Source organism: Prosopis cineraria, unplaced genomic scaffold (genome assembly GCF_029017545.1).
Source record: "Prosopis cineraria cultivar Desert tree isolate PC_DT_omini unplaced genomic scaffold, ASM2901754v1 PC8, whole genome shotgun sequence".
In the NCBI taxonomy this organism is placed as follows: Eukaryota; Viridiplantae; Streptophyta; class Magnoliopsida; order Fabales; family Fabaceae; genus Prosopis; species Prosopis cineraria.
In genome coordinates, this window is record NW_026555339.1 from 6722919 (window position 1) to 6741345 (window position 18427).

An 18427-nucleotide genomic window follows, 5' to 3' on the forward strand; every position below is an offset into this window, starting at 1 on the left:
AAAAATTCAATGAAAGATTCAAATTTTATCATAACACCAGGACTATTATAAGTCACATCCATAACCTATTGATTACATCTTATAATTTACAATTAAAAAGGATACGGATGGCATATGTATGTGTATATATGTTTTTCTTTTTTGAAGTGAAGTACTGAATGAACAATATTTGTCGATATTCATTTTTTTTATTGAGAATGAAATTAGACAATAATTTTTTGTGAGAGACAAAATAAAAAAGTATTTTTCTTAGTGTAATTTTAATATCGATCAATTTCCCAATTGTTTTGGAATTACAGTTTTAAAATTTATATGATATTCTCTCCTGTTTATCGCATTAATTTTTTTAAAATAATTAAAAATTTATTTTTTTAGATTCTGATTATTTTTAAAAATTTAAAAAAATATCATAAAATAATTTTTTAAAAAATAAGGAACTTTTTTATTATAAAACTAAAACAAAGGCTCCTTTATTGTGAACATATTGACTTGTTTTAAATTTTTTGGAAGTAATATTAATAAATAATAATTAACAATTATATAAATAATTGTGTCTATCATTTATATTAAATGGAAACTAAATTAAATCTTGTATCAACCACCCAAATCTGGTGGCGGTCACCGCTTTCAGTTGCAAATCTTTATTCTTTACCGCATCCTCTATAAAGCATAAACACGGGATATGACGCTTTAATGTGCAATGACGAAACTACCCTTGGTCCCTTGAGCCTTTCAAATCACCCCATAAACCTGAACACTGAAACCCTAGGGCTAGGGTTTAATTACTCTCGCGATTCCCTCCATAAAGCGAGCATCTTGTTCACTAGCTTTGGGATTTTATAATTATTGGAATACCCTGCCATTCTCAACCTTTATTTATCGAGATTCGTTTTGGTGGATTTTTGTTTGATCCATCGCTCTTTCTTGTTACTGTTCGGACTTCAACGTCCTCTAAGCGTTCAAATCCATGGTCATCAGCCTCCATGGACCCGGTGCACCCAACTACGCCTCCAGTTGATCATGAAGAAGATGAGTGGGGTATTGTATCTTGCTTCAATTCCGTCGATTCACTTTTTTCTTTTTTTTTTCCCACATGGATAGGGCAGTAACAGAGTTGGGATGGATGAATATTTTATCTTCATATTTTTATTCTTTAAGTTTTGGTTTCTCGATTTGAATAGAACAGAGTTTAATACGCCAAGTTATTTTGTTTTGTCTGCTTTGTGTTGAGTTTTTATGGATTATTAAATCTGGGCGGAATTCGTGTAAATCACATTGTAGGTTGACTGTGAAATGCATTATTATCTCCTTACTGTTTGTGAGTTTGTGAAGTATGGACATTTTATACCCTCCATCACCTTGATGCTCTTTGTCCACATATTTCCTGTTCTTTGAGGTCATAGCCCATTACCCTTTGTCGAACCAATATGGTTAAAATGGCCAATTTGATGTCACTTTCATACAAAATTGTTTAAATGGTTGTCTTTGACTTATTTATTTCCTTTATTAATGTTTTTTCTTTACTCAGTTCTGGTTCATAATTCATAATATCCTCGAATGAAGATATCAGCAGTTCTCGTACATAACACATTGTTTCATTTTTGTTGTTGGCATGTAGTTTTCAAAATAATTAACACTTGAAAATCTAAATTATTCGTTTTGTAATAGAAAAATAAAAGAAAAATACTAGATACATTCAAAACCATGTTCACCTCTGCCTAGACAATCCCAAATATATGTTAATATTCATAGACTTGACAGTTTTGCCTCAGAATATACTATTCATAGGCAATGTTTGGTACACGGACTAGTATTTTCTAATGTGTCAGATACTGTGCATTTTAACTGTCTAATGTGTTCACAAAAAATAATGGAAAAACTCTGTCTAATGTTTACAAGTCTATTTTTACTAAACTGGGATGGCCTTGTTGGCTAGACATACACTCGTCATCTGTGGCTTTATATGGTTGTAGACACTGATGGATTTGTGATTCCAAGTTTGGGAATTGGAAACCCAGATGAAAGCAGACCTGCTCCTGTCATAGAATCCTCTAATTCTCCTGCACAGGTCAGCTGAAGCTCTTGCCTTGTTTCTAATTAAAGATGACTCATAAATTTGGTGCTGGTAGATGATGGAATTGGTTGTACACGCTGTATGATGTGACGCTTACAGTATTTGTTTCTGTGTAGCCTAAGAAGGAAGAGAACATCTATCTGGGACCTCACGGAGCACCTCCATCTCACTCAAAACAGCAAGAGCTAAACTCGATGAGCCGAAAGCATCGATTGAAGCAGAAATTGAAAGAAGCTGATAAGAAGACTAGTAGTGGAGCAGGCAGGGAGAATAAGATAGATAATCTGAGAGAGCTTGTTGGTGGTGGTGGTAGAGAAAGTAGGAGTATGTCAAAGGGGTCCCAAAAGGACTGGTTAGATCCACATTGCCATGAATCTCAGTTCGAGAGGAGGTGACATGATGATGTAATTGGAGGTATTATCTATCTGTTAATTGCCCTTTTTTACTTCTTGGTAGAGTATGATGATGCATTTCTGGCTGAAGTTTCGAAAGTCGTGTATCTTGACAATAATTTCACCACTTGACCTTTTAGTGTACGACATGAAGGTCTTGGTTTTTCTGATAATTCTTGTAGAGTTTGATGATGCAACTCCTGCGAGGATTTCAAAAGTGATGTATCTTGGCAATAGTGTTAAAGGGCTTGGTAGGGGTCAAGATATTTGCACGCAACTTTTCTGAGTGAAAGAATGATATGCTTACTTTTTTGACATTCCTACGTGAGAAAGTCCCTTTTCTTTTCTTATAAACTTTCCAACCGTTGTGGCTGTCGGAGTCCAAGCCCTTTGATTGCGCCTGTGCTCCTCAAAGCGACCACCACAATGAACTCATGTCTTGAATAACAAGGCACTCTTTAAATCCTAATGATTAAATCTTTGCTTGATCACACAATAGAAATCATATCATACAAAATATAGAAGCTATAAGGAATCACTATCTATAAGCTGGGAACATTATAGCTTCTGTTACAATTTTCTTTTTGCTCTGTTTTTCTTCTTTTAAAACTTTTTTTTTTTTAAAATTTGGGCAAATAGGGCAAACAAATTTCTTAGGTGAAAAGAATTTTACCACAAAAAAAAAAATCTTAGGTGAAAAGAAGGTGAAGAAGATTTATGGGATCTAATTTTACCATTAAGATAGCGTCAGTTAAGCTTATCGGAACTAAACCTCAAGTAAGTGAATCGTGGCTATTTGATTCAGTGAGTGGGGATTTTTGCCATGTCAGCATACAATGTCCTCTTCTCCGAATCGAACGACTGAATATTACTGATCTTACTTTGGACGGACTTAATTCATTTGATGTAAACTGCAAAGGGGAGTGGCAGTGTATGCCCTCGAACCGTAAACCAACTTTTGTTTCTTCATTAATGCATTTTTGTTTGATAGAGGAAACGGAGAGCACGTTCTCCACAATTAACCCTCGTTCCCAATTGATACATGTAACTCACTAATTTAATCTCGTTGTGTACAGGATTTACATAGAACAACACATCTGAAACTGAAGACCCTATTCTTCTAAAACACATCAGTTTGAAATTTAAATGGTTACAATCCAATCTCGGCCAAAGAAAAACTACAACCCCATCATCACACTATCAAATTGATAAAAAAACGTAAGTGACAGAAGCGATTTGCATTAATCATCTAATAATTGGTGCTACCAAATTAAATATAAGCATTCTCATCAGGCTTAGTTTATGATAGCTCTACTATTAGTCTATAACATAACTTCACTCACTTTCAAGTCATTGACCTTTTTTTTTTTTTGGTTTTAAAGAGTTAAATCTTTTTCACTCAACCTAACAATCAACTTGAATTCTACATGTGGAAGCTGGTAGCCACATTGACTCTAAAAATAGTGCAGCAATATGTATATTTCCAAAATGTAATGCGCATTTAAAATTTTTTTCTTTAAATAGGGGTAAAATTGAAAGTTTCCTTACTTTATTTTTAGACAAAATTAATAACTTACCACCCTTCCTTAATTCTAGAGGTAGTTAAGGGTACTTTATAGTAACATACATACATACTAATGATTAACAGCCTTGCGAGATTGAAGAGGGGAAGAATTACATCCAAATTTCCTACAAGATAATTAAATACTACAAGTTCTATTGACATTTGAGTAGAGCAAAATGACAATTATTTTAATTATCATTTTTAGTCAGTTATTAATAGACCTCTTGTTATTTAATTATATTTTGAGAGACCTAGATGTAACTTTCCCCTAAAGAAGGGGCATGATGGTAAGAAACAGGAACGGCCAAGAGATCTTGATCAAGAGTTGCTGTGTGCTCATCAAGAAGTTGCCAGTCAAAGTGGAACAGAAGATTAGCAAGAGGAAGCTCAACATTAGCAAGAGCAAGAGTGATTCCAGGGCAAATCCTCCTTCCTGCCCCAAAAGGGATGAGCTCAAAGTTCAGACCTTTATAATCAATCTCAGACTCCAAGAACCTCTCTGGCACAAACTCTTCTGCTCTGTCCCACCGAGTTGGATCCCTCCCACTGGCCCATGCAATCACAAGCATCTGGGTTTTTGGGGGTATTGTGAATCCATTAATCTCACAACTCTCACTACTATCTCTTGGAACCAGCAATGGCAATGGAGGGTGAAGCCTCATGGTCTCTTTCAACACAGCTTTCATGTACTTGAGTTCATCAAGCTCTTCTTCTCTCACATGACCTTGCTTGTTGAACACTTGTCTCACTTCTGCTTGCGCCCTCTTTAGCAGTTCTGGGTTTCTCAGCAATTCTAGAACTGCGTATTTTAACAGTGTAGATGATGTTTCAGTTCCAGCAATGAACACGTCCTGTGGATTTGAGAATCAATCATGGTTATCTTACAGCATGAGCAAATATTTGAGCATCTTCAACATCAATGGTTCAAAATCTTTAATTTCCGCCAAGTCTGCATTTCGACAAGGTTGTCAATCAAATCCACTAATTTTTAGTAATTTAAATTTTTAGGTCCGCATGGTAAGAAGTAGACCTATATCTATACGGATTCAATTAGTGTCACATGCAATGCTATAGAGATAGTGGATTTGGAGATGTGGGCACAACATATATAGCTAGAACACCAAACCACAATCTTTTTTCATACTTCTAGATAGGTAGCACTTCTTATCAAATATTTCGTGAAATACCATTAGAGTAAAGAGATGGTCAAGAATCATTTGGTTAAATGACATGAACCTTTTTCCTTAATGTAAGGATTTACGGCTCCTATTCCCTATAGGCCCAAAATGGGGATTTGGGTGTGTGTGTGTTCAGGGGGGGTGTTAGTTAGGTGTTACGTACTGCATGTTATATGCGCTAGGTACAGGACGGATATAGAACCCAATCAATGGAGGGATCACCATGTAAAACTATATTATAATGGGTGGCCAAACTTAATATTAGCATTTAACAAAGGAAAATAATGCAAATTCAACAAAAAATTTGTGCTGCTTGCCCCCAACATTCATATCTGGTTGGGGAGGTGAGTAATGTACATGCATGCCCCTCTTCTCTATGAGAAAGTGTTATACAAGTAAAAAATGATTAAAGTGGAGAAAAATTGGAGAGAATGACCATGAGTCCATATACTAGGGCAAAAGTCCCATGGTCCTATTAAAATATTTTATTCATCCTTGGTCCTTTAGTATTGATATCTACATAAGCGAAAGCACAAAAATGCATTTTCCTATCCTTTTTCATGGGGAGAATCTTATTTAGGACTTCAAGGCACAGAAATTTGTATTTAAGATCCAATATAATTTGAAAACTTTCTGTAGACTCAAGGGCCTTATGTGAAAATATGTTTTAACAAGAAAAGATGCATTTGCCTTCCGTTTCTTCATGAATGCACAACACAATATTCATAAAATTTGAACATAATGTCCTATAATATACAATTGGTCTAATAGAAATTATTTAATTTAAAATATAGAAGTTGCATAAAATAAAAAAATAACAAAATGTTTATATATGCACAATAAAATATTCATAAATTCTTAACACAATATCTTGTAATACGATTTTTTTGTTAAAATATATTTTTACTTAAAGCCTTGGGACCTGCAGAGAGTTTTTAGATTGTATTAGATCATAAATACAAAATTTTGTGCTATGAGGGCTATAACTGAGATTCTTCCTTTTTCCTATTGTTGCATCAATTCACTTTAGGGTATTTAAGTCTTTTCCCTCTAGGAGATATTGACCCTGAAGGACAATAAACCATTGAAAAATTTATAAGGACCTTGAGACATTTGCTCAATTTTTCCTAATGAGGATATAATTATTACCTTCGGATCAAAATATATGACATTGATAATTAATTTACAGTTTTTAAAAAAAGTTAGCTGAAACTTTAATTTATGAAAAATGTATATTTTTTTGATTATAACCTCATTAATTATCTTATATAAATACTTTGAAAATGATAATTAAAACTTCAATACATCATTTTATAAAAAAGATAACAAATGAAGGAGTAGTATAGTTAAAAAAATAATTATAAAAGTTATTCAATATTTTATATTTTAAATCAAAGAAGTTTATAGAAAATGTTGTATATTATTGTAGTTTTAAGTACGAATTAGATCTATACATATTGGAAGAATCTTTACTTTTGTAAATTCCATTGAAACTATTGTTCTTTCTACAATATTTTTTGGGTTCAGTTTTCGTGCTCAGCGTTGGGATGAGCACTGGATACTCATCATTTAAACGGCATCGTTTTGACTTATGGGAGAAATGACGCTATTTTCTATTTTAAGTCAAAACTTTCCCCAGGATAGAAAAAAGAAGTGAAAGGAATGGGCTTGAGACTGTTTTCATGGGACGCACCATAACTCCCGCATTTGCATCTTTGAATTTATATGAATCCAAGACTCTCAAAACAATTTCTTTTAGAAGAAATTATTTTGTCCTTTTAATTTTCACTCAATTGTATCTTAGTATCTAAACTTTAATTTATTATAATTTAATTTTTATAATTTGAATAAATATAATTTTTAATCCATGTATTTTAGTTATAATTTGCTTTTAATCCTTATATTTTTTTCGGTATTTTAAGTGCTTATATTTTTATTTTTTATTATTTTCAATCCCTCTATGAATAAAATATAGGGACTTTGAAAGAATTTAAAATAATAAAAAATAAAAATATAAAGAGTTAAAACATCAAAAAAAGTATAGGGATCAAAAATAAAAGGCAAGTAAAGTACATGGGTCAAAAGCAAAATGTAAGTAAAGTGCATGGATCAAAAGTTATGTTTATCCTCATAATTTTGATAATTGCATCTTAATTTCTGAACTATAACTCAATGTAAACACAGTTCTTATAATTTTAACCATTTAAAATATTGATCTTTGTATTTTAAAAAATAAAATTATAAAACTTAAAATTAGTTTAAAATTTAGGGATTGGTATTTTAAATTGCTAAAACTTTTAACCTTTATACATATTATAAATATTAAAATTTTAATTTTATGTTTTAAAATATAGAAAATAATATTTTAAATAATTAAAATTATAAAAACTGAGTTGTACCAAGTTAAAGTACTGAAATTAAATTACAACTGAATTAATATTATAAAAAATAAATGATTAATTTTCTCTCAAAAAGACTATTAATTAAGAATTAAGTTATAATTAAGTGAAAATTAAAAATACTAAATAATTAATTTTTTTCTAAAAAACTGTTTTAGAACTTTAGTTTTATTTAGTAAAACAATTTTATTGCTTATTTATATAATCCCTCTTTTTTTGTTCGAATCGAGTGATATATATACATATATATACATATACACAGACATATACATATGTATATATATGTATGTATGTATAAAAAATTCTGGATTCATATAAATTCAAAGATGCAAGTGCAAGAGTTGTGATGGATCCCATGAAAATAGTCTCAAGCCAATTCTTTTCACTTTTCCTTTCTATCTTAGGGAAAGTTTTCACTTGACTTAAGATCGAGAAGAGCATCATTTCTCCTATCAGTCAAAACGAGGCCGTTTAAATGATGAGTACTCAACGCTCATCTTATCACTAAGCATAGAAATGGAACCCTATTTTTATTGGTTTTTCTACAGTACCCCATAAATTATTTTAATCTTATATTATCTTTCTCATCATATTGTAAAGTATCTACCGATATGATAAAAAAAAATGTGGGATCTAGAATCATCTATCTCCTGTTCTTTCCTCTCAAATTAATTAGAGGATTAATTGAACTCATTAGAATCATCTTCTTTCTCTTCTTTCCTCCCAAATCAATTAGAGGATTAAATTTTTTGTGCGCTAAAATCTAGTTTATAATAAATCATACTCTTTAGTTAATAAGATATCTAACATGACAACTTAATCAAAAAAGATATCTAACATGACAAAATAGCAATGCAAGAGTTATTCTAGAATGATGATTATCCCTGACACGAAAAGCACGTTATAACAACTTATAAACGCGAAACCTTGCGTGCCAAGTTTATTACCAGAATTACAGATTTGGCGTCGTTGATGGTCAAGCGAGATTCTTCTGGTCCACTGCGATCTCTCAAGTTCAACAGATCATACAGAAGACTCTCTGTTTCTTCTCCCTCCCCACTCGTTGACACTCCCTCATCGATCAACTTCTGAAGCAGGGCGTCACATTTCCGGTGAATCTCCTCGAATCTCCGCCTCTCTCCGGTGATCACCTGAAGCCACTTCTTCGATGGAAAAAGATCGTTGACAGCGAAACCCTGAAGCCGAACCATCGTAACCATCTCCTTCACAACCGAAATAAACGCCTCTTGATCTTTACACGTATCCCCAAAAGCTGCTCTTGTAACGATTGCGAACGTCATTGCATAGATCTTCTCCCCCAGGTTCACTGCACGCCCGATGTTCATAGAAATGTCTCTTGCAAGTTTTCCCACTTCTGCTACCCTTATGGATTGGAATGATCTTACTCGTTTGGGACTGAACAATTGGAGCGTACATAGTTTCCTCAGATGCCTCCAGTAGAGTCCATAGGGGGAAAAAGCAATCTCAGTGGAATTGTACAGGAAGATCTCTGCACTGAGAAGATTGGGTCTTTGAGCAAATATGAGGTCGTGGGTTTTGAACCCTTGTTTGGCAACATCAGGGGAAGAAACCACGATGGTTGATCTTTCTCCGAGCTTGAGATGCATGAGAGGGCCATACTTTTGGGCTAAGTTTCTGAGGGTGATGTTGGGTTGGTTTTCAGAGCCAATAAGAAGATGGTGCATGCTTCCCAGAAAAGGAAGCATCCGTGGCCCTGGGGGAAGGTTAAGGTTCTTCTGAGTTCTGTTGCTGGTTCTGAATAGGATTGTGATCAATGACACGATGAAGAGAAGACTACTCATAAGAGGCGTGCAAAAGCTGGGGAAGAACAGGAACTGAAGCCCCATTACGAAAATTAAAGAAGATGGAGATCAGGTGAGTTATATGTTGACCTGGATGGTGTTATTTATAGGCATTTTGATGATCTTGTTCTGAGACTTTCTGAGGCTGAGGAATTTCAGTAATATGAAACTAATTTTCATTTTTCATTGGTGCTTCATTAAAGTGGGCAATTTGTGTTGTTCGTTTATGCTGAACTCTCTATAACCTATAGCTCGTAGGTTTTCTCTCTTTTATATATTTTTTGAATGGCCCTCTGGTTAAAAAAAAAAAAAAAAAGAACGATGATGAGCGGCCCTATTACGAAAGAAGTATTATAGCTTGGCCTGGACCAGGATACTAATTTAGCGATTCATTTTTCTTACACAAAAATAGTCATCATAACCGTTTTCAAATAGGGATATTCCTAGTAAGGCTGTGTTTGGAATTGCAATTACAGGATTGTTTCGGCCAAAACGTACGTGGTCCATACACCATGAATGCCACGCAGGTTAGCTTGGTATGGTAACTGTGTGACAAATGTAGCAAGTGGCAAGAATTGTCTGGAGATATACACATGGAAAATGAGATAGAAAATAAACTTTCCATTCATGGAGTTGAAGTAGATTGGGTTTTTTTTTTTTAATATGTTTGTTTAACTTGATCATATTCAAGTATTGTTAAATTCAATTGAAAGTAATTTTTTCTTTTTTCTTTTTTTTTTTTACATTCATAGACCTGAACTCGAGATTCTTATAACTCCTTCTGTTAAGATTAATGCCCGTTGATGATAAGGGTAGTCTAGTCACACGAACAGAATCCAATTCAATGTTATAGCTCATGGATTCAGTCTGAAAAAAATAAAGAGGGTATAAGGTTAGTTGATCATTGACTATATAAATATATGACGTGTCACACGTGTTACGTTATAGCAAGTCGCGTAAATAACAGGTCAAGGTCACATATTTGAGAATATGGTGATAATACACCTAGTATATGTGAGTTAAAGAAGTTATTAAAAATGACAAATTATGATATGTGTGAGCATGTTTTACATACTTGGTTCCTTATGCATGTACTTTATTTATAATTGATATATAACTACATAGGGTAGGTTTAACCTTAGATAATGAGTGACTAGACTTACCCTTTTTATTTAACACTTTTCAGGCTCTAGCTCTGGTGTAAAGAGGGAGAAGGCTCAAGAGGTTAGAAATTAGCATATTCCTACTATATACCTCTGACTTAAATTTATTTTGTGTAATAGTATCTAATGTCAATTTTAGGATGTATGCCATCACACTTGTACTATTTTGATATTGCAAATGTTAAATTTATCTTTTAAACCCTGAGTATTTGTGTATGTTGAGATACATATGTTGTAGGACTAAAATACTAGTGCAAGCGTAGAAATGATGATTTGAACATATTTGGATCGAATTAAATGCAAAATAATGACAATTTACCTCCTCTTTTGTTTTTGGTACAAAGGGGTTGATGAGTGAATTTCTATTATTCTATGGTTTCAATGTGTGTGACGTGTTGTACTGGTAGTCTTGAGTCCAATGGACATGGTCCAGGTATTAGGGAAGACTTTTGACATATGTTGAAAGTTTTGGATACCCATTTTGTATGAAAGTTGTACAAAATGGTTAAAATGTGTTTAGGTGTTTAACCTTCTAGTATGACTTGTTTTGAAAATAAAACTCATGCAATTAGCTAATTCATATAAAGAGCTTTTCATAGACACTTAGATCACATCATTCGAATGTCGGATAGAGAATCGGGGCACGTCAGAAATTTCTAGATTATGCTATCAAATGATAGCAGAATTAGTTAAATTTTCGTGCAACACGCCGCAGCACATGGCGCTTGAGCTGCAGTACGTGACATAGAGAGCAACGTACTGTGGTGCAGCATGCATGAGCTGCAGTGCACTGCTCTGTCACACATTATAAGAGTCATTTTTCACTTGTTTTTGACTTCTTTCACTCATTTGAGGTATCATATATACTTCTGAATCTTATTTTTACTTTGATATAAAGGGTTTGATTATTATAAACTCATTATTATTTAAAAAATTTGGGATCCCTTGAATTTGTATTAAGCTTGGTAATCATCTTTTTGAGTTAAATCTTTGATTACTAGAAGCTATATTAGTTAACTGTGTTCAGTAGAGTGAGAATATTACAGCATGTTTGTTTTTCTACCTTTTAAAACTAGTTTTTGTTTTTTAAAAAATAAAAAAATTTGTTTGAATAAGTATTTTTCATTTAACTAGTTCCAAAACTGTCTTCAATTTTTTTTTTAAAAAAAAAAACAAAAATAAATTTAATTTATTTTTGTTTTATTTTTCTTCTTTTAAAAAATATATGACATTTTATTATTAAAAATTATAATTATTTTAATCAAATATTACCTATAATAAAATAGTTACTTATTTTTAAAATAATTTTATCTTTTTATATTTATTTTTATTTAATAAATTACTTCACCTTAAAAAAAATACAAAGTAATCTATTTAATATAGATACTTTTTTTAAAAAAATAATAATTACACTTTAAAATATTTAAAATGCTTTATTTTTTTTAACGGGGGAATAATTTATTTATTATTTGTTTAAGAGATGTGCAAAGAAAATATATATATTAAGATGTTTTTTATAAGCCTTGAACTAACCCTATAAATTAAATATGAGAATAATATAGAAAACTTGAAATAAAATGAAAATATTATGAAAGAAAACAATAATTCTTAAAAATTTACAATTAGTAAAATAAAAATTCCTAAATTTTTAAATCTTCTAAATAATTTTTGAATATTATAAAATCTTTAATCGTTCTTTTTCTTCAATTCTCTTGTTTCGATCACCACATAAAATTTTGCATTGCATATATTGCGAATGATTTAGCACATATCACGTATGTTTGTATGGGCAACTTAAATCGTACAAGCTCTATATTTTAAGCCATATAGACTATGAAAAATAGCAATAATTAATGATCTTTATGATGCTTGAGGTTACAAATGTACAAGAAACTACCAAACATATGCAAATGAAAGGCTAAAAGCGATCTCCAAGTGACATACGAGAGAACACTTTTCTGGCTCCTTCCTTTTAGTTGAACTAGAGCTTTAATTTAGAAAAAGTTTACACATTATTTTTTTCCCTAAGCTATTCTCTCAAAAATATTTACTATTCTAAATTTTTATGTGATACATTTTTTTAACTTTTAAAAACAATGTAAGGAGCATTCTATTATTTAAAAAAGTTAATTTTAACAGTTAGTGATCTAATAAAAAATAATATAAAAATTATAGAAAATAACTCATAAAATTTCAAATTGGTATCCTATAAGAAAATTAATATCTATTAAGTTCAAAAATAATGATTGATCAAAATCATATTTTAACCTTTTATGTGGATAAGAAATAGCATTTATATACTATTATTTATATGCAATTTAAAAGACTTAATTTATATTAATTTTTTTATAAAGTATTTATGTATAATTTAGGAGACTTGATTATAAATGCAATAGTCATGCAAATACTATACTCTTTTGACTTTATTTATAAGCATCTTTCAATATGTTTCGTTAAAATTAAAAAAAAAAAAAAGTTCTATGTAAAAATTTAATAAGTTGTTAATTTTGTCCCTCTTAAAAATATATATCTATATATATAATATTTTCTCTCTCTAATATTTAATATATAATAAAATAAAAAATTATTATAAAAATTTAATAATGTAATTTATAAATAAAATAAAAATAATTTCTCCATCTCTTATAAATAAAAACTAACAAGTATGACCACACAGTGAAGGCGACAAGTTCCACGGGCGTTGAACAGTGATACCATTCATTATTCCTTCAAATTTCAGAATCTTCACAAATTGAAACCAGTACAGTTTAGGAGAAATTTGTGTATACGTGGCAGCATTATGTCCCCTTTATTAGGCGCCACATATTAGATGTACCATATCTGACATGGCATTGCTAAGGACAATATTACTGATGTGTGCATGCTGCATCGTCTAGAGACAAACTTACGGAGAGACAAACTTTTAAAAAGGGGCTGCCTTTAAAATTGGAGAAAACTTCTTGGACTAAATATTGTATTTTTTCTTTTAAGAATTGTTATCCAGTGACTCTTGAACACTAAATATCAACACATTTTTTAATAGATATTTAAATATTGACTTGTCACATTATTAAGAACTAACAATCAATTCTTGTCAGTTTTTTTAAATAATAATTAAGGATGTGTTTAGATTTTAGTTGGATATAATTGAGTTTGAAAAAATTGATTAACATAATACATTTTAATTATAAAAAATTACATTATAACATGATGGTGTTTGGATGATATGTTCTAAAATTAATTTTGATAAAATTGAAGATGTTTAAATGATTTTAATTAAAATATTTTAGATGTCTAAATAACAATAAAGGACATAAGTTTTATGGTAAATAAAATTGGATATGATATTATTAAATTTATTTTGATTTATTTAATAAAAAATATAATAATGATACATTTACTATTTTAAAGATTATTTAACACATATATATTGATAAAAAATATAAATTTAAATTAAATTATTATAAATTTATAATATTAATATTTAATAATATTTTTTTATCAATGTTACAGTTTTTTTTTTCACGATTTAATATTTTGTTCTCTTTAATATTCGTATTTCATTTTGTCAAAAACTGTTCTTTTTGCCTCGAGCTACGCACCAAAGTAGCCACTTTGTTAATTTTCCACCGTTTACACTTTTTGTTCGTACATTGACACAAAGCCAAGGGTATACTTGGTAGACTGAAAATTCTGACAAGTAATAAATGCTCAAACAGGAATAATTGAAATTCAAAAGCTGGCGAGAAGAGTTAAGGCGAAAAAGTGGTTTGGGGTCACATAATCAATTATGCAAAAATTGGAGCTGTTTAGATATATTTCACCACAATCACGTTTTCGTTCAAACGAGTGATTCTCATATTTACCAAGACATGTTCACTTGTGAGAAATATATCTTAAATATAAATATGATTGTATATTTTAAAGTTAATTTTTTTTCAGACTTTATATTAATTAAGTTTGACTTAGTCATTTTTTTAATACTTAGCTCATTAGATTAAATCATTCATGATCATAAGATACAAGCTAAAATAGCTATTACTAAATCATTCTTTTGTAATATTGTCTAAGTTTTAAGGGTATTATGAAAGATTTTTTCTTTCTATTTTTTTAGGATCCACAGAGTGGTGAAATAAGGATCCTTCCATCCACTTTCATTATTATGGTTAAAATTTAAGCATATTCAGTATTAATTGCATGTTATGATGTTTCTTTCTTAAGAGTGTATGTTAGTTTTGATTTATAAACATCATTTAAGCTTGAGTCTCAGATACACACAATACCTGAACTATAATTCTTTGAATTATTCATCATGTCCTTTCTCAAGGATTTTTTTGCTTGGCTGCAGGCATTATGGACTGTAAGCATCTATGATTTGATCTAGATTTCAGGTTTCATATCTCATGTTGATACCACTGTTTAAGGTGACATTTATTATACAATTTTTCTCAATCATTCCATTATTCTCTCTAAATGGATGGTGATCATATTATGTCTCATCTTCTTTGCTCCTCTTAAGTATTGAAGGTGGCTATTTATGGAAGAGAACAAACCAATTAGACCTGTACAATACACTTGTATATTGTATCCAATTGTACTTACACATGACACACTTTCTGTTCATACATTCACACAAAGCTAAAGGTATGCTTGGTAAACTAAAAATTTTGGCAAGTAATAAATGCTCGAACAAGTATAATTAAAATTGATAAGCTGGTCAGAATAGCTTAGGCAAAAACATGGTTTGGGGTCACATAATCAATTATGCAAAAATGGAGGTGTTTGGATATTTTTCACTAAAATCAAGTTTCCGTACAAATAAGTGATTCTCATGGCTAATCCAAACAGGCGCCAAGTGTAGTGAGAAAACGCCTCCCGTGGAATGTGCAGGAAAGAAGTGAAACCGAATGCTACAAAGGCCCCAGTGTTGGGCTTCAGCAAGCCCACTGAAACCAATTACAAATGTTCCTTGAAGCCTTGCTCATTATTTTACAATTTAAATGTATAAAGAACTTTTTTTTAACCGTGAAATTAATTTTTCTTCTTTTTTTCTCATTCCAATTCAGTTTAATTTTTGGGTGCCAGTTAGCTTTGAAGTTTAACAACATTTGAATTTAGCTTTCTTATAACAATACTAATTAAAATCTGACTCAGCAGTATTAAATAATAAATTTTTGATAATTATGTAGTGTCTGGTACACTGAAAAATATTTTCTAAAAAGAAAATAGATAATATATCTAGAAAAAATAGGATAGGTGTATTTATTATTTTATTTCTAAAAAATATTTTTCTACTTACAAAACGATGCATTAATATTCAAATTAATCGTATTCTTATTATTATTATTTTTTGAGCAAAAATCGTATTCTTATTATTATCATCGATAAATAAACTAACCACCTCCATATTAAATTAGATACAGGTTCAGTCATTGGCACACATATATGCATATGATGCGCCCCCAAAGCCTTGCTCAAGAATTGTCATGCAGGAAATTAAACCGCGGAATTTTAACTGTCAAGTCCTAAAATAGAAATTTATATTTATATTGTATGCTAACATAATCATTCTTTATACAAAGTATTTTGCTAATCAAGGTTGATCTGAAATGGTAACAAATTGACCGATGTTTCATCAAGACGTGGATTTAAATTGTATGCTACATATGTGAAAACTCTATTAATGAATAGTGGATAATTCATAAGTATTCTTTATATTGAATTATGTTGTTATTTAGATGAGCACAAAATGTTCAAGGATTAAAGATTATTTTTCCTCTATTTTTTTTTGGAAGTGTTGGGTATCATGTACTAAAAGGCAAGACAATATTTTCCTAAATAATTTTTTCAATAGCAAAATCACACTTCCATGGGTGACCAACAACTTTCTTTGTTATCTATTAATGTGAAATAATTGTGAGGTCACATACGATAACAACAAGGTATTTTGACTTGGCTAGAAGTAGTAGTAATAAGAATTAGTCCAAATTTTAGTGGTGAAATAGTAGCAAAATATATCAAAAGACCTTATTGTTATTATGTATGAGCCTTATAACTATTTCATGTCGAAGATGACAGATTTTTAATGAAAGGGTGATTTTGCTCCTAAAAATATTATTTGGGAGGGTTATCATTCTATCCTTATAAGGTGCTTATTGCTCCTAAAAAATTAGAGAAAAAAATGATCTTTGTCTTAATGATTTTTTTTTTTTTTGGTTTCTCACCTGGTATCCTAGAGAGTATGGATATCTTAGGTTCATTGCCCGCCCATCCCATTTCAAACTAATCTGGATCCCCACATAAGTTAGGCCTTTAACGTGATGGTTTTGCTGGTATCACTAGCAACACACTTTGTGTGTTCAACTGCGTAGCTACGTACCTTGAAGCTTGAATATAAGAATTTAAATTAAGCTGTCTAAGTCCTTAACTGTTCAGACAAGTGTCCATTGGGATCTTTATCTTATGATTTGATTGACGTTAATTTTATCAAAAGGGGAAAGGGATGTGGATTTTTAAGACAAAAATAAGATGCGGCCAACGGCCCAGCCATCATCTTGCATTGTCACCACACAGAAATGTTCAGGTTCCTATTCGTTGATCCTTTTTTTGAGGACGTCGAGAATGCGATATCCACTTCCACTAAACAAAATCTTCACACCAAATTGCAGTTAGAATTCTCCACTCATTTATTTTTCCTTTGAACAAAAACAAAAGAAAAAATAAAAAAGGAAAAATTATAATCAAGTCCTAAATAAGAAAATTAATTATTTCTTCTATCTACAAGTTAAATTTCTATATTTATAAGTGGACAATATTTGTAAATAATTAACATTTTTTTATATCTATATGTGATTCTCCCTGAAAGAAAAAAACAATAGGCTTATTTATAAAAAATTTACATTACATGAGTTCCCTGGGGGTGTAAGTGTAACCTGGTGATTGGCAAATCAAGGCAGTACCTTTCGCGTTAAGTTTTCAATAAAAAATTTTAAAAATAAATTGAAAACAATCCATTTACATAATTACAAATACAAATTCAAAAATTTTAATTGCATATAAAATATTCAATATTCAAACAAATGTAATTCTTATTTATAACTGAAATTCTTGTCTATAGTTACATAATTTGATATTTACAATTCATTTAAAAAAAATTACGGAAGACTAAACCATTATCAGTTCAATATTTTGAAACCTAATGGTGATATTCCTAATATTTGATAGGAGAATCAAATTCGCAATGGACATGGTAAAGGAGGAGACAGAATTTAATGATAGGAATTTGAATATATATATATATATATATATAAGAATCGGTAACAGCTATAGATCAATTATGATTTTATTCTTCTTCTTCTGGTTCATTTAGTTTGCTGCTGCCTCCTGGTTTTGGATGTTACCACAAGTTTTCAACAACCTCATGCGCAACTAGAGATATACTAATAGCTCAAAAAAAAAAAAAAATCTCTCTTCCCCTCTCACACACAAAACTAGGAAAGATTATGAAAACAAAGGCACAGTTTCTATATTATATTATATGTGTGTGTGTGTGTGTGTGTGTGTGTGTGTGTGTGTGTGTGAAGCAGAAATTTGGTCGTGTTCATGTACACAGCAATAATGAATGACCTTTGCTAGTCTATATAGAAGAAATGAACGACTTCTTCATACTTTAATGCTACAAATAATGGTTCCTCATGTCAGAAATTGTCATTTCCATAACAAATAAAAAAAGCTTGCTAGGGCCAAAAACAAAACCAAAAATAAAGCATTTGGGGTCTCTAAATGATTACCCATATAAAAGCTTGGGTGGCACTCAACAATCTGGGAACAGTGA

The 18427-nt window shown here is 30.9% G+C and overlaps 2 protein-coding genes across 2 annotated transcripts; one reads left to right on the plus strand and one right to left on the minus strand.

Annotated features, from left to right (window-relative positions):
* Positions 1-675: 675 nt before the first annotated feature.
* Positions 676-2783, plus strand: LOC129317741 (uncharacterized). Its single transcript, XM_054962107.1, has 3 exons — positions 676-1038; positions 1974-2068; positions 2191-2783. The coding sequence occupies exons 1-3, from the start codon at positions 984-986 to the stop codon at positions 2467-2469; spliced, it is 429 nt and encodes a 142-aa protein (XP_054818082.1). The 5' UTR covers positions 676-983; the 3' UTR covers positions 2470-2783.
* Positions 2784-4281: 1498 nt separating this feature from the next.
* On the minus strand, positions 4282-9475 carry LOC129318382 (desmethyl-deoxy-podophyllotoxin synthase-like). Its single transcript, XM_054963106.1, has 2 exons — positions 8555-9475; positions 4282-4881 (listed from the first exon to the last, which is right to left on the minus strand). Exons 1-2 carry the CDS (start codon positions 9473-9475, stop codon positions 4282-4284), a joined length of 1521 nt encoding a protein of 506 aa, XP_054819081.1.
* Positions 9476-18427: the final 8952 nt, after the last annotated feature.

Bases quoted from the DNA above. Each gene is read 5' to 3' on its own strand.
- LOC129317741 (XM_054962107.1), top strand. From the start codon at position 984: ATGGACCCGGTGCACCCAACTACGCCTCCAGTTGATCATGAAGAAGAT. The intron at 1,039-1,973 runs GTATTGTATCTT...ATATGGTTGTAG, and splicing joins TCATGAAGAAGATGAGTGGG to ACACTGATGGATTTGTGATT. The intron at 2,069-2,190 runs GTCAGCTGAAGC...GTTTCTGTGTAG, and splicing joins CCTCTAATTCTCCTGCACAG to CCTAAGAAGGAAGAGAACAT.
- LOC129318382 (XM_054963106.1), bottom strand. From the start codon at position 9,475: ATGGGGCTTCAGTTCCTGTTCTTCCCCAGCTTTTGCACGCCTCTTATG. The intron at 4,882-8,554 runs GTAATAAACTTG...TCAAATCCACAG, and splicing joins ACGCCAAATCTGTAATTCTG to GACGTGTTCATTGCTGGAAC.